A 27,438-nucleotide genomic window follows, 5' to 3' on the forward strand; every position below is an offset into this window, starting at 1 on the left:
AGACAGGTAGGCAGGCAGAGTGCGAGGTGAAGCAGGTTTGTAAATTGTGGGATGGGGCGAGGGAGGGCGGAGGACGGCCCACCAAGGAAAGAGCTCGGGGGCCGTAATTTGCATAGACGCCCGTAGCCCATCCCAGCCCTGCTTGCCATCCCCGAGCCGGACCCCGCAGCTCTCAGATTCCTTCAGACCTTCCCAGAGCCTGGAGCTGTCTCTACTGCCTGGATCCGCTGCCGAGGTAGGTGCAGAGCCGCTCCGGAGCCCCGGTCCGTCGGGCGCGGTGTCCCCGGCGCCCCGATGGCGCTGGGGTTAAGGTTCAACGTCTGCGCCCTGTTTGTCTTCGGAAACCCGGTTCTAGCCTTAGAAGTCCCCCCCTAACGTCTGGGCCCTAGAGTAAGGCCTCTTCCATGGACTCTGGGGCACCTGTGTGCCCCTGGAATCAAGGACCCTGACACTACTCTCTCACGGTGCCTATGACTTCTACCTGTCCCGAGGTCCCTGCGACCCCTGCCTAGCTCTGGTCTCACAAGTCACTCCAAACTCGTTGTCGCTCTCAGGTGCTCTGCCTGGACGTGGCGTAAGTAACCCCTGCCTGCCCCTGTTCGGAGAACATTTGTCGACTCCTCCTGATCCCAGAAGCTCCTTTCTTTCTGTTCTAGTCTCAGGGCCCCCGTCTGAGTGGTCTCACGGGGCCCTGATGCTGCTGGCATTAGGGGCCCCTCAAGCCGCTGGTCTCAGGGGCCCCTTTCTGGTCTGTGTGTGGATTCCTTTCGAGCCCCTGGCGTTTCCGAGCTCAGCCTATGTTGTGTGTGCTGTTATTCGGCTTGTGGCTGCGCATTTAGCTTCTAGGCACCCGTTCTCTTCTTTGGGGTGAGGTGTGGGGTATTTTAAACGAGCTTTACTGTATTTCAGGATGTGAATAGTGTTGTCTAGGAGTGTGGGGTGGGGGTAGTAACGTCGCCGTTTAACGAGGCAACGCTGCTGCCCAGCCAAAGGCACATCAAAGGCTGCCGCGGGTATAAACTGGAGCAACCGCCTGCAGCACTGCTCGCTGAAAGAAAGTTTTGTGGTGAACTTTTGTGTTTTTCATTGAAGTTGATACAATAAAACACAAAGGCTTTACAGGGCCAGGTATCTTTCGACGTCCCAATGAGAGATGTGGCATTCAGACGCTCTCCGAGGAGAGGTGCGTGGATTTCCGGCTCTTACTTCTTGGCAGTCTTCGAAGAAATGCATTCGACTTTATCGGCCGTCGAATACATGTGTGCATGCTTAGATGTGGCGGAGAGATATGTGCTCTGAGTAGAAGGCTGCAATTTTTAGGTGCTTCATACAGTTGAGCGACATTTTTAGCATTTGGAGGGGTGCTTTTGATTGTGTATTGAGCTGTACATCCCTAGTTGCCTCGGAATGTGTGTTTCTGTGGGGTTATTCGTCATGTGTGCACCCTTTAGGCCATTCTTTGATCTTCCTGGGGCGTTATCGTGTGTTTTGCTCTTCATAAGATCTCTTTGATCTTCGTGATTGTGCTGCTCGGTCTGCGCATCTCTTGGCCGCGGGCTGACGGAAGATGATCTCACTTGCATTCGTGAGGTTGTTCTTCTCTGGACCACTTTTCGAGGTTTTGCAGGGATGCCTCTATGGTCAGATTGAGGACGAGGTGGGCGTTGGGGGTGGGGGGAGGGAATGAACTTTCCCTACCCAGATATGGCCCTGCAGCTATATTGCTGAAGTGACAGAGATGTCTGGAATCAAGCTCAGTCCATAGGACAGCAGAGCCCAGCCCAGCATGAAGCATTATTGTGTGGTTAATGCCTGGCTTTCTGCGGGTGCTGATGTTGACACGTTGACTGTGATGACACTTGACAATGCATTGCTGGCACTGCTCTGCGGGAAGGGGCAGTACTGGAAGTGGGAGCCCGTGAAGGGGTTAAGGATACACGTATTGTTTGCCACATAGGCAGAAAAGGGGGGAGGGAAGCAGACGGGGGAGATCGGATTTTCCATCACTCCTCTGGCCCCTCCCCCTGGCTCTCTGTGCGGAGGGATCTCTTCTTACACCCCCACCCTCAGGAATGCTCTCTGCTGCCAGCCCTTTCAGCTCAGCCTGCCTCGGCTCTCGGCCAGCAGCTTTTGTCCCATGGCCTTTTCTCCCAGCATCCTCCCAGAAGTAACAGAGAGGTCAGCGGCGCCCCAGCCCTCTGCCGACTGCACTCAGCTCCTGTCAAGACCCGCAGACTGAGGCCTGTTCTGTGCCCGCAGTCAGCTGCGTCCAACACTACGCCCCTGTTTGCTGAACTCTTTTCTTTCAGTGTGCAACGGCCTTTTCTTTTCTTCTTTAATAATCCCAATAGTTTACCATCACTTCCTCACAGCCTCTCTCTCTCCTCTCTGAAACCTCACTTCTTGTATCTCCATTATTTGTGAAGGCCTTTTGTTTTCTGTTGGAATTTTAGATTCTTCATCATTTCGTCTTTTTTGTTTCACAGTCATTGTTATCTCTTCTTCCTCGTTAAATGTTTTTGTTTGTTTCTTTCCAAGAGTTTTTTTTAACATTAAAATATATCAGGAGTGCTTTCTTTGACCTGTAAAAGGCTGTGTTGTCCCCTTCATCGTCAAAGACACATGTTGTCTTGGCATTATTTGTCATGAACCAGACACCCCAGCACCCTGCGGCTGATTCTCTAAAGAAACAGAGTTTGCATTTCAGATGACAGACATTTAACACCGAGAATTCCCCCCAGATTCGACATTGGATTACAAATGCTCGCAGTGAAGACACTGAGGCCATCTTCACTGCTGAGCACATAGGTTCCAACACTCCATGTTCAATGTCGAGCATACACATGGGCAGACATTCCATGTTGAGTTGTGCTGAGCACATATGATCGCACAATCCATGTTCAGCGCTGAGCACACATGGTCAGACATTCCATGTTCGGCTCTGCTGGGCACATATTTACAGATAGTCCATGTTCAGTGCTGAGCCCACACGGGCATTCCTTGTTCAGTGCTGAGCACTCACTGCACACACACAGGTCAGACATTCCTTGTTCAGTGCTGAGCACTCACTGCACACACACAGGTCGACATTCCTTGTTCAGTGCTGAGCACTCACTGCGCACACACAGGTCATACATTCCCTCCCCACTGCTCTGGGATCCCAGGTGGGCCAGTCCATGCCCAATGCCCCCTGCACACAGACCACGAGTGCCCCGGAACCTCAGATGGGACATTCCAAGAGCAGCGCTCTCTGTAAACGGGGCAGACATTCCGTGAATAACCTTCCAGACACCGAGGAGAGGGTGGAGAGAGAGAGATAGAGAGAGAAGACAGAGGCAGGGAGAGTGAGAGTGAGAGCGACCGACGGAGGGGACAGGGCAGGGAGAGGCGCACCCTCGATGGAAGGCCAGTGAGAGACTGAGAAAGGGGGTGTGATGAGTACTTGCTGAGGGAGACCTACAGAGCGACAGCAGCTGAAACAACAAGCCGGAGCCCGGCAGCTGCTGGCGGGGAAGAGGGGGCGGCGGTACAGGTGGGTATGCAGCGCGTCCTCTCTGTCCCCGGAGGCCATGCGCGTGCTCTCGGGAGGGAGGCAGGCTGCTCCCCGTGCCCAGACCTGCACCGCACCTGCCGCTGAAGCCTGCTCGCGGGCCTCCATACGCCTCCCCCACATACACGGGCTCCAGCCTGTTTCAGGGGCAGAGATGCTCTGAAGAGAGTGAGCCGAGGATACTATAACCTGGTTTGCCAGGCAACGTTCCTCGCTTCTGATTGGATAGTGGCGGAGGGCAGGGGGGTCAGCAATGGATACAATGTTAGGAATGCAGGGCTAGGGCAGCACGCGGGAAGGGGGGTGATGTTAGGCTTGCAGCGGAATTTTGAATTTTAAGTGTGGAGCAGTGGAGAAACTGGGACGAAATCAAGCTGAATATATACCCGGGAGTCGATTAATAAAGGCGCACTTTCGATTTGTAGATTCCCCAGTCATCGTGTCTCCACGTTTGCAAAGAGAGGTCTTCCTGTCTGCCCTGACAAGCGACCCCGGGCAGTTAGATTCACCTCGGGCCCTGCTGGGTGGACTCACCGAGGGATCCGCGGCCCTCAGGAAGTGCCGCCACCCACATCGCAGGGTATCAATAAAGATTGAGAGCCCCATTTGTATTCCAAAATAATCTAGACTATGGAACGAGAACATAGACCCTTATTACGCGATTGGTGTTTTGATTTTCGTTTTATAGTTTATACTCATGAAAAAGAGCAGCATTGTAGTGTGAACGGAGAGTCAAGTGTGCAAAGCACTTGTGCTCATAGCCTCATAGCCTGCACGAGGACCTCATTCAAGGGTCGACAGCGGCTTGGCCCAGTTCTGAAGTGATTTTGGTATTGTGGACTGAAAGCAGAATCCTTGCTATGATGCTAAACACTGGTCGAAGGTAAGAGCAAAAAGCATTTAATAAGTCGCTGTGCTTTCACTGTTGCAGCTTTCTCAGAATTCCAGAGAAGGCCAGAGGAAAACCATGAAAGTTAGATTGGCACTTTTAGATTTCACGTTTATGGTGCTTGTACCATCAATCAGGATTTATAAAGTGCGGCTAATAACCCGATAAGGTGTCCAGGAATTTGCAGGCCCTGATACTTATTCGAACAGCCAAGTCTTGAGGGTCCTTTGGAATTCCAAAAGTGAGGTGATGGTCCGGAGGGGCGGAGGCTGTTCCAGGTCTTTGCTGCGATGTGGGATAAGAAGCGCCCTCCACTTCTGCTTCGGTAGATGTGGGAAGTATGGGCAGTTGAGAAGGAGGCGGAGCGTAGTCTTCTCAACGGTTGGTGGAAGCTCAGGTGGTGGTTAATGTAGGCGGGTCCTTGGTTGTGTAGAGCCTTGTGTGCGTAGCTCGGCAGCTTGAATTGGCATCTCTTCTGTACAGGGAGCGAGAACAACAAGTTGTTTTCTATGCCTACTCTAAGGAGTTTTGGGTTAGCCTCCTTCAGTCCTTGGCTTCTTTTGCTTCAAAGCTTTCATTCATTGACTGGAGACATACTAAATCATTTCCTGGTTTAACCACTAAAGGATTATTTTAGTCACACTGTTATTATTTGGGTGTGACAGTCTGCCTCCGTTGGGATGCATGCAGGGCTAATTTACACCTGTAATGAGATGGTAGAGAGAGCCAAAGCTGGCAAGAAAGTTTTTGATTATAAATGTGGCTGTCATCTGGCAAAGCCAAAAGAACTCAGAACTAGGATACCCTCTAGGGTGAGTTGTGCGCTATACAAATTACATAACATTTAGGGAGAACAAAGAACGCCTACAAAATATCTATGACCAGCCTAGAAGGATGTCACTGTCCATATAGCTCATGTCTTCTTGTTTCAAGATGTGATGTGGCATACCCTTCCAATAGCCCCTCCCCTGCCCTGCCTCCCACAGCAATACGGACATTTCTGCATTCACTTCCCCAAATACAAGTTCAAGTCTCGTAATCAAGAACCCTGCCCTTAGATCTTTCTGGCTGTGTATAGCTACCACTGGAAGCAACTTGGCATCCTTGGCAACCCAGGACGTGTTGGCATGCCTACCCAGTCATTACCACCCAGATGCAAAATAATTGCAATTGTAAATACATTTGCATAGTGCTTCATACTCTGTTGTGAGGCGCTGAGCAATTTTATCAGATGGCTAGCAAGCCACACTGGGGGTAAGCGCTAGGTTGATGGGCGTTGTGCTTTTAATGAGACCTGTGCTGGAAGCGTTTTGGTGTTATGCATGAGTGAGGAGTTTGGTGCTTTTCCCCTGTCTTGGGTCACAGTGCATGACAGTGAGATGGAGGAATAGGTTCAAGAGGTAGCCTGCACATAGTTTACATTTTTGGGCGGTTGTGAATACCTGCAGGTTGCACTTGAGGTTTTGGGTGAGGACTGATCCTTCAATCCCACCTTTATGCTGATTAGAGCAATTTAAGACAACTATTCTATGAATCTTGTAGATTTTCGGCACAAAAAAGGGGGAAAAAGTCCTCCTTGATGGCCATTATTACAATCATCAATAGTGCAGGTTATTGCTGCACTAAAATATCAATGATGCTTGCAACAAGATGAGAGCAGGACATTCAGACGTTGACTGTGTTAGAGTCATCTACGGTGCAGCCATTATGTGGCAGATCTCCGCACAATCTGTGAATTACTTCTTTGGACTTAGGTACATAGTTTAGGTTGCTTGATGGTGACTACCTAGATGAATAGGTGCTTTCTATAGGTTCTCTACTGCAGGCTGGATAGTCAATCAATTAGGATTTTTGAAGTGTGGCTAATCACCAAATAGGGTATCCAGATGCTTGCAGGTCCGGGTGGCTTATTCGGACAGTTAGGTCTTGAGGGTCCTTCAGCCTTTTGGAAGGGAGGTGATGGTTCTGAGTTTATTCGGAGGCTATTCCAGGTCTTTGCTGCGATGTGGGAGAAGGAGCGTCTCCACTTCTGCTTCGGTAGATGTGGGAAGCATGGGCAAATGAGAGGGAGAAGGAGCGTAGTCTTCTCGATGGTTGGTGGAAGTTCAGGTGGTGTTAATGTAGGCGGGTCCTTGGTTGTGTAGATCCTTGTGTGCGCGAGTCAGCAGCTTGACTTGGCATCTCTTCTGTACCCCTCTCTCTGTGGTAGGATTGTTCTGTTGTTTCAAAACCTGGGTTAGAAACATGCTTTGATCCAATGTGGTTACAGATAGCCAGGGTAAAATGTTGTATCAGGAACAAAGAAACAATTGTAGCTGAGACTGATACAATTGTTTTACAGGTTTTAAACCTTTTTTAAAAGCATGCTCTGATTTGTTTTGGTTACAGGCAGTTAGATAGAGCGCTGCATTGGGAGCAAAGAGGATGTAGTTGTTATACTTGGCCTGGACTGGTTATAGCCAACCATAGTGGTGTGGTAGGTGTGTGACTTTCAGGAGTGCCCCAGAGTGAGTGCTGTGATCTGACTTTAAACGCTGTTCAATTTAGTAACACCTGCGTGCTAGCTTGCTTCTCTGTCATTATCTCTGGAAAACTTAGACCTCAGGTACTTCTTTCATGAACTTCTGATGGTCTTGTATTCAGTATCTTGGCTGGCAAAAAATCTCAACGTTTTGTTGACTGTTCAGAGAATGGTGTTCTAGCAATCCTGCTGCAACACTTTAATGCTGGTGTAAGTTGCAGTTGAGAGAAACAAAGGCCATTAAATCCCCAGAGCTGGGTGCTTCTTGCCTTTTCTGAGCCAAGAGCTCAGGTTGGCCCAGACACAACAACACAAAAGTGTTTCAAGTCACCTGTTGACCGGAAGTGTGAAAATGTCGGTATGATGTCTGATACTCGCTTCCTGGACTAATGGTATTGCATGTACCAACCAAGCTGTGTCGTACCGGGGCACTGAGCGTCCGCTGAGCTGTGCAAAAACAGAACCATGTGTGAGATGGGCTCTCAAGTGGACTTATGGTGTGTGAGCCTAAACAAGCAAGGGCATGACACAGCACAACAAAACAGCAGGCTTGTCAAAAGTTAGTGTGAGGACTGGGGACCAAAAATTAAAGTGGGGTGTTTTGGCCAGATGCAATAAGCAGCGCCTGTTTCCAAGTATTTTAAAGAAGCATTGACAAAGCCAATCGGTCTTACCTTTGAGACCTATTGACTTAGCCAAATGTTTCTTAGTGGTGCTCTACGCCTATTCCGTTGCTGTGCAGCATGATTAAAGAGAAAAAAAGGCGCTATGAGGTAGCCACTATAGCCTTATTATTTTGTAGGTGCACTTGTGTTTCTGTATGTAAGCGTGTGCTAACAAAAGTACACAGGCACTTTTTCCCTTTATATTGATCAATAAATAAAACGAAAAGTGGATTAAATTTTTATTTTCTAAAACAGTTGGGGAAGCAACTCAGAGGCATGGGTGGGTGATGCAACACAAAGGTCACAGGGCCGGAGGCAACAAGAAGGGTGGGGGATGGAACACAGAGATCGGATGGCAGGAAGCAACACAGAGGGAAGGGCGGAAGAAAGAATGAGGGTGGGAAAGCAACATTGAGGGTGTTGGGAGATGCATATATGTGAGAGAGAACAATGTGGAGTATAGGGGAAGAAAGAATACAGGCATGAGAGGGAAAGCCACTTGGAGTTAAAGTGAAGAAGCAAGATGGGGAAAAGGAGCACATGGGGAAGACAGAGAAAAAACATGTGGGTGGTAGCTGAAAAACACATGCACTCTTGTGGAGTACTTAAGCAAAAAAAAAAACCTGTAGTTCCTTAAAAGTGAGTAGAAGGATACAAGTTAAGAGGATGTGTTCAATGGGAGGGATAGTCGCAAGATGGATAAGGCAATCCATCAAATAAGAAGCAAGCACATTTGAGTGACCATCATACCAACCAATGGTAAGCAATGGTCAGATCTGGTCAACCTACAATAGGTCTTTTGCAACCAGAGAGCTACACTGTCTGATAGGCTTGACCCAAAATTGCACTACAGAAAAAGAGAAAAGAAGGAGTTGAACACCATCCGCTGGAATGGCCATACAAGCTGCCTCATTATTAAAAATAAAAATCTATAAATACATGTTGCTGGAGGAGAGCGGGCCTGCAGCGTAATGTTCCTTCCACCCCCATCCTTGTGACTGCCCTGTATCAGGGCCCCTCTCCCCTCTGATACCTGACACGTGTTTGCCCCTTAGGATAAAAGTTCTCCTCACTTCTCTCTACATTCCTTTATTGAAGGCATATCCCACAAGTCATTATGAATCTACCCTTTGCCAAGCTAATGTCCAACAGCAGTTAATTTCCACCCTTGTGGAGCGGCTTCCCTTTCCCTCTCCCTGGAGCCCCAGGTGGGTTCGCTCCAGGGACCCCTTGCCAAACCAAATTTCCGGCAGCTGTTTTTCTCCATGACGGGAATAAAATGTTGACAAATCCACTGCAGAACATCTGGTCTGTATGGCATGGGAAAGTGTCGGTAACAGAAGCTGGGACTGTTCCCTCTCCCTCTACCCTCAGTCTGCACTAAATTGGGTCATGTTAGGGAACAAATCAACATTGATGTTTCCTGCTTTTCAGTTTTTATTGCCTGTTTGCACTTTTTGAGAGGCTGAAAGGCATGGAGACTTAGGGGCAAAGTATTAGTTATGCTTCTGTGTGTCTAAACTCCTCTTGCGGTCTCTGCTTCTGCTTAATATGCTATTGGGTACGTTTAATTAGGTCTGACTTACAGACTTCCTTAGCTGTCTCTTCATCCTCACGTTTTCCCTAAAAATCATAATAAAAATACAATACTATTCAAGTGTCATTCACATTTTGCGTTCCCCCCACCACATCCTACAGCATTGGGAAAGAGGGTCAGTCCACTTCAGCCATTGTCTGTGTTCACTGTCAGTGACAGCATTGTGCTCTTGCACATGTGCACATAAGGAAAGTAGTCCACTTCAGTGTTAGGGCTCGCAGGCAAATTGTGTTTTCATTTTTTTGATGTATTCTTGTGATTGGCCATTTTTGTGATTTTTTAAATGTATTTACATTTTTGCAAACATACAAATGCCAACTATGGGCTTTGCCAGGACCTGTTAGCAAATGTGCCAGTGTGAAATCGGCACTTGCCTCTTTTCTGAGGAGAACTGCCACAACTCGTTAAATCAGTGGGTTAGTTGTGTTGTTACCAATAATTTGGAACATTGAGGACAGAATCCCGTGGCGAGATATGCTAAGGGTAAGGCAGCCTATGCCATAAGGATCCATAACTGGAGGAGTTTACACATGGTGAAGCGATGAGCATCATACAGTGCATCTATGGGTATAGATGTGCCATGCTTCTAAACAGTTTGATGCCTATACACATGCCCCTTGGTGATAGACCACGTGTCTGGAGCCAATGTCAGATACTGACAACCGAAGCTATTCTTCTATAGGTGGCATATGTAACAAGGCGTTCAACCAGGTGCCACCGGATAAAGCTGACATGTGACTGGCTCTTCCTCTCCTAGGCAGGGGGGTCCCCAACCTCTCCTGGATGTGAACTGTCACATCCTTTTTCTATTTTGGGGATTGTTGGGTAGGTTAAGCGGGCCAATTGCCAAGGTTTGTGGAAAGGAGTTACCTACCGCAGCTCTGAGTGTCTCTCCGATCTGGCGTCCTGGGGTTGCCGGGCTGTGATATCCGTTCTGCTGGATGCCTGAACAGGGACCTCCTTTTAGCTAGGAGGACTGCAGGTCCCATTGCAAGTGCAGTATTTTGGGGAACGCAGCAGTGTTATGAACAGGAAGTGCCACAGTTGGAAGAAGCTACCAAGATTCCTCCTAGGGTAATGGAGGGTGGGAGGCATGACCTGGGCGCTGCTGTGACTACAATCCTTCCCAAAACATTTCTTTGAAGTCAGTGCGTTCTAGGCCAGAGCGGGTGTTTTTCTATTCAAAGAGATGGACGGACCTCTCACAACAGACACTGTACCAAAGTCCCATTTCCTTAAGTTAAGGGATAGAAAAGTTCTCATCACCTACAGGCCGCCTCTGTGTGCTGTCCAGGACTACCCTCCCCGGCCTCCAGATGTGCAAACTTTGAAAGGTGGAGGAGAGCAGGCGCCACACAACGGTATGTGTTCAGCAGGCCAATGCGAGGAGCGGCCTCATCTGTTTGCCCACTCACTGGTAGAGGAAGCTTCAGAGACATTTACATAAGTGGAGGCCCTTGGCACTCCCAAGGCAAATAATCCATGTTCTCGGAAGCCTTGCAGCATGATCGGCAGTGTTTGAGGACTCGAGACCAATCATCTCTCTGGGGGAAAAGTATATTAGACCCTGACAGTCAGCACCCAGTGCCTGCCACACTGTTCCACAGGCAAGCATCATAGAAAAGAGCTGCTGGAGGGAAATAGATTCTAATATGATAAAAACCAGTCTTGGAAAGCTTTGAATGGCCTTCAAGCCTGCGATCAAACCCACGTCATTGCTCCTACCAGCTCTTCACTTGTTTTTGCAGACCTCCAGTCTTACTGATTGGTTCTGAGGTTCACTCTTTGGAACACAGAATAGCGCATTGGGTGTGAGTGCCACTTCTTCGAGCACAGTGTCTCTCTGGGTGCCATTCTTGTATTTCTGAGTGCAGTTTGCCACTCACATGGGCTCTATTGACATTCATTGAGTCTCAGAACGGACAGTGATTATTGTTTCTGATAAGAAATATATTTTTGTCCCTTAAGCTGTAATCTAACATTTGCAGACCAACACAACTTTAATATCTTTGTTGTCTGATACACTGGACAGTTCCATTAAATCGGAATAGGGGTCGACTAGCGATACCCATCTCTCCTTCTCACGAGCTGCAGATACATCCAAGACCACACATCTAATAGAGCTGTGTTTTGCAACATGGTTTTATTGGAGGGAGAGGCTGTAAAACAAACACCCAAAGGGTGATGCACAGACCGTTGTAGATGGAGCATTTGATGGCTGGAAGTCAAAGGAGGTGTTTTAGGTGGTGGTTGATGGACGAGGTAGGTGGTAGTCCAAAGATGAGATGGGCAGCAGCATTTTGGATGACCTGCAGGCTTTGTGAGAGACAGGTGGGATCACCCAGGTAACATGAGTTTCCATAATCTATTCGAGATAGTGTGAAGAATGGATTTCCTGGTGGAGATAGAAAGAATTGGGATGATTTTCCTAAGCATTCAGAGCTAAAAAGCTTCCTATTGCTACTGGAACAAATAAAGACGTGATTACATACATCATAATTCCTGTTTTTCTTGGTGCTGTTTATAGATGAACAAGCAAGTGTGTTTGTATAAAATATTATAGCATCTAAACAAAGTAATGCAATTGTATTTTAATAAGTCGAAAGAATAAGAACAAGCGTAGGAACCCTAGCAGCAGCCTGGAGTCAATGGACATAGGACTGAGAGCAGGCCTACGCCCTGAGAGCTCAGCCCTGGGTTTCAACCTATAAAAGTCTTGCTCCAAACAAGCCTCATATATCTACAAAAAAGCTTGGGTTGGGCAGAACCTGAATCCATTGATAACTAGATTCTCTTTTGCTTTACAACGTGCTAAACGCTCTCGGAGCAGAGGGTTGGTTAGGGAAGAAATTCCTAAACCTGGTATTTTTTAAGCTCTTGAAAAAGGGCTTAGTTAGTAAGATAGTTTAGTTGGTTGAGTGTGCACTGTATAAATAATTGTTTAGTTAAACAATTCTATTCGTAATTGTGAATAGTCGCAGCTCTACCTTGACCTTTTTTGAGGTTGAGACAGTTCCATAGAGCTGGGTGACAATGAACACCTGTTAATAAATCACCAAGGTAGAAGTTATTTTGTGTATTGTGCTGTATAGGTTGTCTGCCGAAAAGGCTGCCATAAAAGAAATGGGTTGCCGAATTATGATTTAAAAAGTAATGTATCACAAGTAGCCAATTATACATTTGGAAATTTCACATCTAAAACATACTAATTTCTGACTTTTATGGATGGAATGATCAAACTAATCCTTGTTGTCAACTTTTGCTCACCTGTGGAATGGTTTTGAAATGAAATGAAAGAAGGTACTTATATAGCGCGTGACTGTCACCCTACGGGTATCCTGGCGCTTAGATTGCAGAAATCGATATGGCAGTAGAAGCTGTCGGGGATACAATCTAGTTTTAGCTCCTAGGGAAAAGCCAAGATTTCAAATTCTTCCTAAAACAGGTCAGAGATTCGCTTTGTCTGAGGTTCTTTTGCTAGACTGGCATGTTGTGCTGCTGGTTCATTGAGGAATCAAGGGGCATATTTACGAGTTCTGGCGCAACGGAAGGAGAAGTGACCATATGTGACCATATGTGGTGAGGAAGTGTAATTTCAGAGAGGTGTCATACTGGTTGGTTTTGTCAAGAGAATAACAGGGGGTTCTTGTGTAAATAATGCAGAAAAGTTTGCTAATTAATGTTTTGCGAAGGTGATGGGCTGCATTTAGGCACTGATGCCTTGAATCTTGTCTGAGACCACATTGAGCCAATCTTCTAACAATAAACAATCAGATTGAGGCAGATTAAGGAGGGTTGCACTTATTCCCTCTGGTGTTGCAATGTAGGGACATTTTAATGATTGAACTGCAATGTAAAAATAATGCAGAAGCTTTGTAGCACTCCTACGGTCCTTCCAAACACAAAGCTGTAGTTTACAGACCCACTCCCACTTCCGGCCAACGTATTAAAACCTTATTACCTTATTACAATGAACTTTGTATACCTGCTTGAGCTCCATGCCCATGCAGGCGTATCGTGGGATAATTCCTGTATATTTCAGATGAGAATCAGAGGGAGGGCTGACTTGACTACTTGCGTCACTGGAAATTTGTCACACCTTTGCTAGATACCCACCTTTGATCCCGGCTGGATTCTTGAGGGTGCATTGAGAGGTATCAACTTTCAAAGGTTGGTCAACAAGCAATGGGTCCTTTCTATCCCAGCAGACGTTTCAGAGAAGGGAGGTCTCAGGTGGATATCCAAAACCTGAATCAAAACTGAAGGGATCCCTCGCTCTGGAACATCCTGAAACCCAGCCTAAGAGTTGATTCTTATTCCTGACTGTTGTTGGGAAAAATGAAAATTGCCATGTTCATGATATCCTCAACAAACATGTATGTCGCTTTACCAAAATGCAAGAGGCAGTGGACGTGACACTAGACACTGTCTCATCCAGGGCAACTTCAAAGATGTTATAGAACAGCTTGCACCAAAATGTGCTCCTCTACAGCTTCGTTCTTGCTGGCAGGGGGCTCTTGTAAAGGGTCATTTTTGGAAACAGCAGAAAGTAGGCAGGGCTTACTTTCTATGGCCTTCATGACCTGGTGTAGCAAGGGCAGTACCAGGGGAACCAAAGGACAAGCCAGGATAGTGGTTGGTATTTTTGACGAACACTAATTGATGTTCATGTCAACACACTTTACATAAACCAGTGACTGCTCAGCCTACAAGACCCTATAACTTTATGCACCCCCTCCCTCCTGTAGGATTGGTGCCTACACATGTCTATGTATTTTTCTATATAGTGCCCCCTGGATGCCACACTATGTGCTGTTAGATGTGTTCCTACTCTGAAATGACTTATATGGCTCTGAATCAGCTTGAAGGTGGCAGAGCTGTGCTGTGAAGTGCACAATAATTCAAGAAAAGATCATTAATGTTAATGTCCTCTGTGCTCTTTTTATCTTACAGGTTCCACTGCATCATGAGGGCTTGGATCTTCTTCCTCCTCTGCCTGGCTGGCAAGTCGCTCGCTGCTCCAGTAAGTATTGCAAGGGAGGAACCCAGGTGCACCTTTACAGTCCTCAACACAGCTGCCTTCTATCACTTGTTGATTTGATGTTTGCTGTTTTATAGCCTGTAGAGCGCTCCACTGCCATCTGGCTAGGTTTGTGCTCTAGAGATGCCATATACATCCATGCATACATACATACATACATATGTTAATAGAGTGCTGGAGTATCTGTGAGTGTGCATGTGTGTGTGGGTGGAACAGGGCTAGATCGGTGGGTATGACGCGGGGGACCTCGCCTCTCCCTTTGAGTAGTATCTGACAAAGAGATCACTGTGCGACAGGAGGCTCCGCCCATCCAGCCTTCCCTGCCCCTCCCTGTCTCCCTCACAGTAGCAGTTTGGACAGGTAGAAGAGGCAGCAGGTACAGTAATCCCTGGCGGCCAGGTGGTGAGGGGGATTAATGACTGCGCACAGGGAGCCTCTGTTCTCTGTTGGGGCTAATCCAGAAACATCTGAGCCGCGAAGTGCATGCTGGTCTCTCGTGTATGTGGGGGATAAAAGGATTCTAATGTTTCTGGTGGGCCACGGGGCAGGGGTGTAATGGGCTGCAGTGCCTCTCTGGTCGTGGGAGAGGAAGGAGGGACTGCAGAGCCCCTCTCTGAGGGTAAGGCATACCTCTGGTGAGGTGGGGTGAAAAAGAGGCTTGTTGAAATGGAATACAATGCCTCAAGGTTGTTAATGCAACTGATGGGAGGGGTGGGAGGGAAGGTGTAAGGCTTATAAAACAGACATTGAATGCCTCTCTGATTCCTACCGTATTTCTGTCTGTGTTTTGTTCTTTTGGTTTAAAAAGGCTGCCTTGAGCTTTCAGCATTTACCCCCCACTGCGGATCTGTGTAGAAGAAGCACAGGAAGCACCCGCCTTTCATTAATCCTCTCCTTGTCCCCTGGGACATCCTCCTCTGCGTTAGAAGGCAGATCATGCAGGGCTTTTGTGTGTACATGTAGAGTGTGTCCCTGGTGCTGATACATGGCCATCTTATGTGTATGGTGGCCTCGTGTGTAAGGCGCGGTAGGAGTGGGGGTCAAAGTCAGCCAGTATCCTGCTGGTGGTGGCCAACTACTGCACCTCGTCTTCTGGAATGGTGAAGCTATCTTTCTGACTGCCATTTTCTTTTTCCTTTCCACAGCAGCAGGATGCTCTGCTAGAAGAGGCTGAGGTAGTCGAGGATGCCGTAGCAGAAGTAAGGACAGCTAAATATTTTTAGAGCATCATCACATCAATCCAATGCAATACCTCCTTGATCCCCTTTCCCTTTCCCTCCCCGCCCTTCCCCTTACCTCCTCTCTTCTCTCTGTCCGTCCCTACCCCTTTCTTTCCCTCCCATCCCCTTTCTTCCCCTCTTCTCCTCATTGCACTCAACTCAAGATTTCCTCTCTCGCCATGCAGCCACTTCCAGTAATAATGTTTCCATAGCCCTCAATCAGAATTCAAGACTGACTCAACTGTTTTAACCCTTGTTTTGCAGGAGGCAGTGGGGATGAACCCCGTGCAGGTTGAGGTTGGAGAGTTTGATGAAGCCATCGACGAGGAGGAGGAGGAAACAGTGGTTCCAGAGAGTAAGCAGCCTGTCCCTTATCGTTGGATGCAGTTGTCATTCATACCCAGCCTACTGCATGATGGCTTAGTGGTGTAAGGAAACCTTAGGGGGCCCTCGTGCAAGCCAAGGAATGATGAGGGGGCCTGTCGCAATACCCATACCCTCGAGCTGACAAGCTGAGGGGGCTCCCCTTTATGCCAAAATGAATTGATCCCCCTGCACCCTGGGGGTGCGGGAGCGTCCGTTATGCCCCTGTGATAGCTAACTCATGGGACTTGCCCCCAGCTAGTTTAAAATGCATGGACTCTGCGTGTTCAATGGGTTCCTTCTCACAGGAAGCATGGGACCCAACTTCATGCCTTTCCTGATGTTAAACTCACAAGGCAACAGAAGACTTAATAAGCAATGCTAGATGCTTTTAACTTTTTTTGTCCTACTGACCGCATAGTCTGGTCCTCATGGACTGCTCGCCTCTCGCACTGGCCTGAGATCCAGGCCTCTTCTTTGACACCAGCTTCTCAGGCCAGGCTCTGCGCATCCCTCCACTGTCATTCTTGGGCAGGACCAGGCTGTTGCCGTCACAATGGCTCTTACATCTGGTTTCTCCGGTTCTCTCACTGGATGTAGAAGCTGGCATCTTTTGCTCATTCTCCTTTCACATTAGATGCAAGTCCTGTTCTCTCTGCTGTCTATTCTCATCACATTGTCTGCAGAACTTGGCTTCTATGAATCTGTTCCCACCACAATGGCTGCACTGCCTGATCTCTCTGGGTTTCTCTAATCACTGGTTGTAGACCATATAGCTCTCCAATTCTCTTATTTCACCCATTGACTGCAGAGCTTGGCCTCTCTCAGACTAGTTTTGGTACAAGTCACTGCATAGTCTAGCCTCTTTATCTCTTTCCACATCACAGGCTGGATAACAAGGACTTTCTCAACCTCTACTTATCCACTCTTGCCTCAAAGCCTGGTATCTCCTCTAGCACACTAATAAGTGAACCTGCCCTCTATAGCACTCTCCCCTTTCACACTGTCTGCCATGTGTGCCTTCATGTTGTCATCTCATCCGAAAAACTGGCTGCAAAGCCAGAGCATTTTGGACTTAACACAGTGTCACACTTGGTCTCTCCCTATCACACTGGTTGCACATATGCCTCTGTCTCACTGGTTGCTGACCTGGATTCTCGAGGTCTCGCACACTGGCTGCTGAGCTACACCATCTTGAGACGCTTACACTTGCAAGAGACCAGACTCTTCCATGAAGAGTGTTTTGTGGTTTCATGATCTGAACTAGAGGTGCTTTTGTGGTGCCAAGTTTACTGTATCTCCTTCCCTTAGTCTCCAGTTCCTTGATGAATTTCAGGCTGTAACTGAATGAATGTATCTCAACCCTAGATGCATTATACTGCATGGTAGACAGGCCTGTCTAGCACATCTGGTATCCACAAATGGATTCAGCCAATACTAATGCTCTATGTCAAACGTGCCATTTCTGGTGTGTGATTAGGGCCTTGTCACTAACATGAGGACTGTCCATCCTCTTGTCCCAGTGCTGAGCACGTTGGGATAAATAAAGAGCAACGCCCTGCTAGATCTCTGTTATTGCTTTGCAATTTCATGAACCTGTCTTAGTCTTTCTGTATCACCACCCTGTTGGGAACTCTGCTAATCTTCCTACTAATTGCCCCATCGCCGAGAACAGTGGTAGGAAAAATGCCAATCTTGAGTGTGCTCCAGTAGGCTGAGCCTGCTGCACGTCAAATGTCTTTCTCACTTTACCTCTGTGATTCCCCTTAGATCCATGCCTGAACCACCAGTGCAAGCATGGCAAGGTGTGTGAGGTGGATGAGAGCAACAACCCCATGTGCGTGTGCCAGGACCCTTCCAGCTGTCCAGCCAGCGTCAGTGAGTTTGAGCGGGTAAGTCAGAAAGGAACCAGGCTCTTTCTACTACTGAAATGATATTGAGGCGGGGAGAGGCTGTTACTTCTACTACAAAGACTCTGGGTAGAATGCAGACAGGTTGCTACTAAAGCATCTACAACAAAGTCTTTGGGTGGAATGGAGACTGGTCACACCGCCACTAATACACGGGTACTCCTAAGAGACTCAGTGGGTGGTCTCCTACTGCTGAATCAGCAAAATTAGTAGTATTAAAGAGAGCTGATACTGGTATAGAAGCCATATTGAGGGATGTGGGGGGGAACTGATGTGCTAAATTAACAAGGATCATAAGTTAATAGATGAAACAACTCTGTGTAGATACATCACGCTTACAAGGTTCAGGGGTTCTGGAAAGGGCAGTATTCATGCGACTAGTCGCCAACCAATTAAAACAAAATAGTTAGAGAAGGGTCAATCCTGCTATACTAGGAAGCTTCTTAAAGGGAGACAACAAATCCCTGAATCTCGCGAGATAAAGACTGAGGAATTCTAGGGTTTAGGGAATGACCACAACCACTCCACCAGGAAAAGTGCATAGGTTAGCTAAGACCTGATAAATGACGTCTGAAAGATTCAAGGGGTTTGGGATGAGCAAATACCTCTACACCTGCAATATTCATGAGGATATGTGAGGCCCGGGAGCAGGAGGCCAATACGTCTCTCTCGGCAAGGATCCAGATTTAAGGAGCCAGGGGTCGGGTAATACTACTACAGCACAAAATTATGTGGGTCACTGGTGGATAATTCAAAGATCGGATATTGTGGAAAGGTCTGATACCACTCCACCAGCAATATTTATGGAAATTGGAGCAGACTGAAAAAACTGCATCCGTGAGATTCAGAAGGAAAAGAGCGCGTCGACATTGTGACACTCATAAGACTGAAATGATTAGAAGAGCTCTAATAATGTAACACCAACAAGATAACAGGGGCAAGCAGAGGTGATATACTGGTACAAACATGACTTTGGGGGCAGGATGGATCGCATAAATTGGTTCAGGAGGATACCACCAGCGGTCAGCGGGCAGAGATGGCAGATACAGCTGTCCTTTGAGACGGATTGAACCAGGGAGGTGTTAGTAATACGGTACCAACAGTAATGGGGTGGGGCTGCTCATACGGTTACACTATTCACAATCAGAGGGTGTGCGGGTTGCAATGAGGAGCGAACACTTGCCATTATTTTACCTCTCTGCAAATCCACCCTGAGTTTTTAGACGTGAAAAAGGGACTATATTTTACTTATTGAAATGTGTTAGGAAGCCTATTTTTGTAAATAAGAATAGGATTGCACAGTTGTTTCGGTGATGTGTTGTCTTCTGAGGCATTTCATTCATGTTTTTCTCTGGTTATCATGTTCTTCCTGCCATAGGTGTGCAGCAATGACAACAAGACCTATGACTCTGCCTGCCAGTTCTTTGCCACCAAATGCACTCTCGAGGGCACCAAGAAGGGCCACAAGCTTCACCTGGACTACATCGGACCTTGCAAATGTAAGCTTAGCCCGACAGACAATGAGATCTATCCGCTCACCATCAAGATATCTTAGCTGTCCACGAAGAACCATACTTTCACAGTGTCATGATACTGTCTTTCTTAATCCCTTTTCATCTGCCCTCTGCTGCACTTTTCACATCCGTTCCCTCCTCCGTTCCCCACTCTCTCTCACTCTCTTTCCCCATCTCAGTTTTCCCATTCCTCTTCCTCTTGCCTAAGTTCGGTGCCCCACGTTCCCTTTCTCCAACCGCCCTGATGCTTTTGTCCTGTTTTTCTTCTCTCTTTGCACAACGATCATGAAAGCAAGTGGGTGTCTTCTGGACTGCTGGTGCAAAGGAAAAATGGTGAACCCAGCATGAATGATCAATTAACTATCAGTTTTAAATATATAAATTCACAACATTCGTGGGTCATTTTTTGAAAATAAACCCCACATTTTACTTCCAAATACTACATTTTAATTTCATTTTTTCAACCAATATAACATTTGACCAAACAAAAGGTTGTCACTGAAAATACATTGTTTTGTCACACAGACACCAGCTTTTAATTTTTAGTAAAAGAAAAATATCCTGTTCTCTCACATAATCTTTCTGAAAATACAATAATTTTAACCTCAAATTGCATATGTTTATTTTTGGTAAATACACAACTTGCATGCCCACCACAGATAAGATGGGCGTCATATACCAGGCATAATCACAGCATATCAGGGATTGTGCCTCGATCCCTGCATGCAGGGAATGACCATTAGATGCCAGTGATGAGTTCCAAATGTCAGAATGTGCACTAAATGCCAGGGATGGCCATATGTTTGCTGAGACGTGCTGCTATCGTCCACGACACGAAACACACGTTATTACGGTCCCTTCATCTAAAGAAATAGCAGCCCTTCTGAGAAATGCTTCTACAGTCCATTACTGTATGCAAAATCCCAGTGAGAAGTATTGTTAATGTAATATCAAGGCATTACAGCCATACTGACAAGCCAAACAAATAGCGGTGACATGATGCTTGAGTGCTACCATTGCGTGTTATGCTTCCCTCTGCCCCTCCCATTTCTCACCTGCGGGCCATCGCGTGTGCCTGTAGTAATTCATTTCTCATTTTAAGCACTATGCAGAGCATAGGTTTCTTACTTTGCTTCCAACCTCCTTACCAACCAGATAGATCACAGCTGCCTTGCTGTGCTCTGTTATGCAAATCAGCACACACAGCACAGTGGTAATGAAGTAGGCAACCAGTGCAGCTAGCCCCTTCCCACCTTTGGGCCCTGGTGCCACTGCACTCAAGGTTGGTTTGGGAGCTAGGTTCTCAATCTTCTGTGACCCATTGAGTTACGAAGACTCTCTATGCATCCTACCTATCCATACGCCCACCTCAGGAGTTTGGTTTTCTTCTACAGATAACGACTGGATGGCTTGATTGTTGTGGACACAATGACTACAGTCTCATTTGAGGGCTTTTCCTTTCTCGTTTAGGCCAGGTTAATAGTAGTTGTGTCCTCCCAACATGTGTTGAGCTTAAAACCAAGGTTAGATGTCTCATCCTTGAGCACTGTGGTGATGTGAGCATTATGAACTTTTACACTTTTGTTTGTGTAGAGGATTAAAGGGCTTGTCTCCTGTGTTACACCTGACGTGTAATTTGTTGCTCTCTTTAATGTAAAGGTTATAGAGTTTGGCTCTTTGGCCGACATGTTGTCCTTCTTGTGGTGAATGGTTTAGTGTATGTCTCCTTTGAGCATACCTAATGGGTTACCTGTGGTCCAATATTTCCATTGAGTTGTTCTGGTGACATCATAAGTTACGAGGCCGAAGGCACAGTGGTTTGTAATTGTCACCAGACCCTAAAGCCGAGAACCAATTATCCGTGGCATCCATGCTCATCCAATGAGATCTTCAGTCTTGGGAGAGCTCTTCTAAGAAGTAGCATGGAGATGATTGTCTGACTCCAGCAGTGGTCACTGGTCACATCTAACTGTGTTGGATATAAAATGGTGCTGAGGGTTTTTATTGGTTTTTGTTGCAGACATTGCTCCATGCCTGGATATTGAGCTGACCGAATTCCCCCTGCGCATGCGCGACTGGCTGAAGAACGTCCTTGTCACTCTGTACGAACGGGACGAAGACAACAACCTGCTGAACGAGAAGCAGAAACTCAGGGTAAGGACAAGGCACAGACACTCAATCCATATATACCAAACATAAAACAATACGCCTTGCACAGCTGGATGCACATCACACACAGCAATTCCAGGTGGAGCAATTCCACTCTGAGAACAGTATCTTTAAAAAACACAATGCACAGAAAGCAGTACCACATTGAGGGCGATACTAAAACCCCAACACCACATGTAGAAAAATAGAACCAACAAAGAAATATAACATATTAAACAACAGTATCGTACAGAGGAAATGACAATACACAGAGATCAATACCACAAACAAACAGAAAGAGAATTTATAACTTATTAAGAATACCGCTAACAGGATAGAATCACACTCAGAACAATGACACCCATTCCACACTGAACAATGTCACGAACAGAATAATACAGAATAGAATATTGCACACATAATGCTAACACAAGCAGAAAAATACCACAAACTGATAAATACTCAGTACATATTGTAGAAAATACTAATCCACATATTGTAAATACAAGGAACAATACTATATATGCTTTAGTTGAATATAGTGCACAACGCAAAATGACAGTGACCCCTGCAGAATGTGATTAGAGCCCCCTGATCCTCCCACAGCTCACAGATATTAATTGGTCTTGGGCTGCATGGGGACCCCCTGAAATTTTCAGGTTTCCCTGCACCGCAGAAGCTGCAGGGGCCTGCGTTACACCCCTGGTTCAATACACAAGTTCAAAATCCACCCATAGCTATATTCAAGCAATACAAGTACAAATATAGTGGCACACTCATGCACATACACCATCAATATCCCACCAGCCTGACCTCGTGTCATATATAACTAGTGGATGTACTCACTAGTGAAATGCTTTATTGTATAATTACGCCAACTTTATTCACATGTAGACCAACATAACGTAGTTCCCGATCAGGGTCCTAAAGATGGCGACCCACAAGTTTGTTCCTCCCTGAGAGATTGAAACATTTTAGGGATGACCAGCCATTGATTGAGCTTCTTTGGCGTTCGCTCTTTCTTGTTCCATTCTTTCCTATTCTCTAATTTTCATCTCTCATTTACCCTCCCTCCCCCACACTTGAAGATCTATAAAGCATCCACCACAGCATACCATAACTATTAATATAATACTATATGATGCTCTAATATGACAACCACCTTCCAGCTACAGATCTATGTACAGTGTAACCTTTCTTTACAAAACAGCTTGTTAGTATCGAAATATCTAGGTAATCCCATTCATTCACAAGCTCTCTTATCAAAATCTTCTCAATTCATGGTGTAAGAAGAGTTCACACACACTATGGAGCTGTGACAAGATCGCGATCTGCATGTCTGGATGCCGATGACGCTCCACTGGTGAGGTATTAGAGGGGTGGTTGTAAAGCTGATTACTCTATAGTCCCACCATCTGTATTCCAGGTGAAGAAGATCCATGAGAACGAGAAGCGCCTGGAAGCTGGAGATCACACCGTGGAGCTGCTGGCTCGTGACTTTGAGAAGAATTATAACATGTATGTCTTCCCCGTCCACTGGCAGTTTGGACAGCTGGACCAGCACCCCGTTGATGGGTAGGTAACCGTGGCTGCACGTAGCCTGTCAATTACAGAAACTTAGCTGGGTAGGTGAAAGGGATGGTAAGCATGTGGGAACTCCTCTAAAAGTGTGTTTGTGTGTTTTTCACTGCGATTCTGGTAATAGAGTCGCAGGCTTTGCAAATATGTACCATTTAGTGGTTTGTTTGGAAAGTACATCTTAGTTTTTAAAAGTTTTCAGGAAAAAGATGATTTTAGAAGAACATTTGTTTCATTGTAATATTTTTTGTATATCAAGTGCAGGTTTCCAGGCAGACCATTCCACCTGCATGAGATTTCTTTTTTAAAATGCTGCCTATTTCCCTCTTTGGAGTTGTACTTAGCCTAAAAGTTTGCAATGTGGAAATAGTAGCCAAATGTGCAAAAACATTTTTTTATCTGTATGGAGAAAGTCTTTATAATACACCCCACCAAATCTTGGGTTGATCTGTTTCTCCTTGTCATCCTGGAAAGTGAGTAATTTATTTTCAACAAACTCCAAGGCGGGCAAGGTTTGGATTTTGTTTGTGAATGTTCATAAGTGTGCATTTTGTGGGCATTCACGAACTTACAAGGCCAACCATGCTTTGTGTCACCCAGTTCCCATCCCTTGCATGGGATTGATTGGTTTGGATATTGGCACAATGGAGAAATGGGGGTGGGGTGGGGGGGCTAGATCTAGAGTAGAAAAATCATTTATATCTATCATGAGACGTTTTGGCTATTCCTGTCAGGCATGAAAGAAGCCGTTTTCTGCTGTGATCATTCATTTACAACTCGTAAATTTCAAAAACGTTAGTACTGGGTGCAGTATACCCAGTCTTCTAATACGCCATGGATGTCATTTGGGAGTAGTCAGGGGTCGCAGTGGTAACCTCTAGCTTGCTCCCTGCTACTCCTGGCACTTCCTTTGCGACTCCTGGCCTCAGAGGAGGTAAACGACTTGCTCCCTCTGAGGCCATGGGTCTCAAAGGAAGTTTCAGGAGTAGCAGGAAGCAAGCTAGAGGTCACAGCTGCGACCCCTGGCTACCCCCAACTGATGTTCATCTGATACGTGTTTTGCATTTTAATCCTACACAAGAGGGGGCTGCCACATCTAATGAGGAAACTGTTGTAGAATTCAAATTACTCACTGGTGACAAAAAGGAGAAGAACTCTTCAGTGCCAAAACATTGAACATCGTTAAAAAAGTGCTCAAAGTGAAAATTGATCACTACACGCTACTTGGGACCTTGAAATCTCACACAAAAGGACAATCATACCAGCAGACAGGAGGTGGCTACCTTGTTTTTTGCTTTTTACACTTATTAGTCTAATGGTGTTCTGGCTGCGGGTGTGCTGAGAACCACCAGAGATGGCGAGCTTGTCTGCAAGATAAGCGGGGTGCTGGTTGTGAAGGCTTTTTAAACGATGCAACATAGCGGTAGCTGTCATTACCTGCCCTATTGTGAATATATCATATATAAGAAATACATTTTGCAATAGCAGCACAGGGAACTGAAAAGTGTGGGCCTGGTACATACAGCCCCAGTTGTCCACCGCTTGTGATGACCTTGTTCATACCTTCCCCTTTCCTGTGCCTTTAAATATTTGTCTCTTCAATCTCATCTCCTAATCTTTCACCCTTATTGTCGGTTGGCATCCCTTGTAAGATGGCTTCCGCTCACGCCTTCCTCTTGCTTAGTGTGGCTTCTGATATTCACTCCCTGTAATCTCTGCAGGTACCTGTCTCACAGTGAGCTGTCGCCCCTCCGCGCCCCACTGATCCCCATGGAGCACTGCACCACACGATTCTTCGAGGAGTGTGACTCTGACAACGACAAGTACATTGCCCTGGACGAATGGGCCAAGTGCTTCGGCATCAAGGAGCGTAAGTATTGAAAACAAAGAAAAGGGATATCATGTGCATCCTTCACTGCTCTGCCTGCACCGCCGCATTTTCCATCTGTATCTGGGAAGGTGCCTGTGAGAACATTCCATGTCAAGGCCCCAGAATCTATCACCATAAACAAAACAACATTACTGCACATGCGCACCAATATTGCACATTACTGAGCCAAACCATTGACATAGCGAACAACTCTAGGGTGTTACTCCCACAGCTTTATCCGAGTAATTCTGTAGTATAATATGCAAAGTCCAACGTTATCATACTACACTTTAATGTGACGTGGTTTGTAGGTTGTATCCTCAAGGCTAAATACTGCATAATTAAAAACTGTATTTCATAGAGGTGCACATTTTAAAAATGTTTTTGCTCGATGTTCTCTGGCAAAACATGGTTAATTGTAACTGGTGTGTTTTGCAAAATCTCCGGCAAAATTACACTAACTCACATTTTAGCTAACATTATAGCATTCTAAAAAAACAAGCATTCAAAAATACAAATATCTAGCGATTTCTCTAAACGAGCACAATCTTTTTAAAATTAAATGTCTGTAAATGAATATGTTAAAAAGATACAATTGCTATTCATGAGTTTACGATAAAAAACATTTTGAATAATGCAAGTATTATTACACTTATGTAGGGTTCAATAATTGCTCTTGGTGCCTTAAAAGCTGTAGGTTAGAGAAGAAATGTATAGTTTGTTGAGAAAAAGTATGAAAGTCCTAAATGTAAAAAGATTTCTACTTTGCCAACGTCCTAAAAATATTTTGCACTGACTGCAGATGTTGACGGATGCTTGGTAGGATTATTTTGCATATCTCTAGTAGAATGCACTGATGTGATTGCTTGTTTTCGGAGTGGTGGCACTACATGGAAATGTGGGCTTTGGGAACATATAGAGCCTTGATTACCTGCATGTCTTGTAATGTCAAGGACACGTGTACTATAGCCCTGATCATATTTTTTTTCACTTCAGGCGTTCAGACAATTTCTCCAGTAAATCTTGGCGATTGCTTTGTGGTCAACTAACACTTCTTTCTTTCTCTACTTTTTTGTCTCTTTCACTGCAGAGGACATCGACAAGGACTTGGTGATCTAACCTGGCTGTTGCTGATGTGCCTTTTCTTCCCGTTGGCTACTTTTTTTCCAGAAAAAAAAAATGACAAATAATACAGACCTCTTGTTTTTTTTTAAACTTAATTTCTTGGGACAAGGTGCTAATATAGATCTGAAGACGTATATTAACGGTGCTAAAAAGGCAAAAAGACAAGAAAACTCATTCCTAGTGGCCTTAACCTAAACCACTAAGACCTTAATTCTTTTACTCACTCCCTGTCACTCTTGGGCTTTTTCTTCCTAAAATGAATGTCTGCTTTCACCTGATTTAACACTTAAGGTTTCCTAAAATTCCATGATGGTCCAGTGTTTCACTTCTTAAATAAAACTTTGTTTATATTGTTAACTAAGGAAAATATTTTAAATTAAATGCCCACTACCCCGCAATCCCCCAGTTTTTTGGAGGGCTCGCCCCTTTTCTATGGTGAAGGGATGTTGCCAGCAAGAAAATATGTATTAAGACTGTCAAGTAAGCGGTCGAAGGTATGCAGCAGCAGGTTTACAGGAGGCTGACAAGAGAAAAGGTTAGGAAGGAACAGTGAAATCCAGGTGCCCAGCCATGGTTGTTGTCGTGTGCAGGGTGCCAACGAAGAGACGTTGAGGGCATAAGCATTGGATTTGGGCGATGAAATGCAATGTGTTGACAAATTGAAACTCTGTAAAAAGAATAAACATCGAAATTTCCTTCTGGACCCTATTTTTTCTGGTTGGGCCACTTCTACAAGATGTGGAGGAGCGGTGCAGTAGCAAATATGAACGGTTGTCTGAGGACCTTCTTCCTCAGCATTGTCTGCGGCATGGTCCCATTGGAAGCATTCCACCATGCAACATGTTGTCGCAGATTGCATAGCGAAATCGCAACTAGAAGGCAAGACTGCAAAAATGTATTGCTATGATAGTGTAGGCAATGGGATTGTTATGGGCATTTGGCAATTGAAATAGAAGTTTTGGGTAAAGAATTAGAACCGAACTATTGTGGTAATATATTTTTGCAAAAAATATGGCTGATTGTGTGGGTGGAGCAGGTGGGGTTACTTTCAGGCTCAGGCCATGCTGTGGAGGAGTTGGCATTTTTGCAAAGTCCTGCACTCATGGGCTTGGCCAGCTGCAGCTAGACTGAGTTGTCTTTCCTTGATAAGGGATGTTTCACCTGGAAGTGTGGATAGGATCTCGCAGGCTGAGAGCTCTGCCACTCTCAAGGTTTGCAGTGACTTCATTTCTCTGAAGTATTATTGTATTTTGTGTGAAAATGGAACCAGCAATAAAGAATTTATGTCACATGGCGAAAGCCTGCCTTGCATGCCTTTCTGTATCGACCGCTAGCAACGCTAATCACAATTACTACTGGTCTCACTTCCCTAGTACTCACACATCACCCTCTCCTTGTGTATATGCAATAATGGTGTGTGCGTCTGCTCGCCGAGGGATGACTGCAC

General features: G+C 45.9%; 1 protein-coding gene across 1 annotated transcript; it reads left to right on the top strand.

The window, feature by feature from the left end:
* Positions 1–26,686, top strand: SPARC (secreted protein acidic and cysteine rich). The gene is made up of 10 exons (XM_086931272.1): positions 1–235; positions 14,176–14,245; positions 15,409–15,462; positions 15,748–15,838; positions 17,617–17,738; positions 19,135–19,255; positions 21,291–21,424; positions 22,845–22,993; positions 24,718–24,866; positions 25,957–26,686. Exons 2-10 carry the CDS (start codon positions 14,189–14,191, stop codon positions 25,983–25,985), a joined length of 906 nt encoding a protein of 301 aa, XP_086787398.1. The 5' UTR covers positions 1–235; positions 14,176–14,188; the 3' UTR covers positions 25,986–26,686.
* Positions 26,687–27,438: the final 752 nt, after the last annotated feature.

This window comes from Lissotriton vulgaris, chromosome 7 (assembly GCF_964263255.1).
Source record: "Lissotriton vulgaris chromosome 7, aLisVul1.2, whole genome shotgun sequence".
NCBI classification, from domain to species: domain Eukaryota; kingdom Metazoa; phylum Chordata; class Amphibia; order Caudata; family Salamandridae; genus Lissotriton; species Lissotriton vulgaris.

What these genes read in the sequence shown, in the direction of transcription:
- SPARC (XM_086931272.1), top strand. Translation starts at nt 14,189, where the DNA reads ATGAGGGCTTGGATCTTCTTCCTCCTCTGCCTGGCTGGCAAGTCGCTC. An exon ending in GCAAGTCGCTCGCTGCTCCA is followed by an intron (nt 14,246 to 15,408) that starts GTAAGTATTGCA and finishes TCCTTTCCACAG; the next exon opens with CAGCAGGATGCTCTGCTAGA. An exon ending in GACCAGCACCCCGTTGATGG is followed by an intron (nt 22,994 to 24,717) that starts GTAGGTAACCGT and finishes TAATCTCTGCAG; the next exon opens with GTACCTGTCTCACAGTGAGC.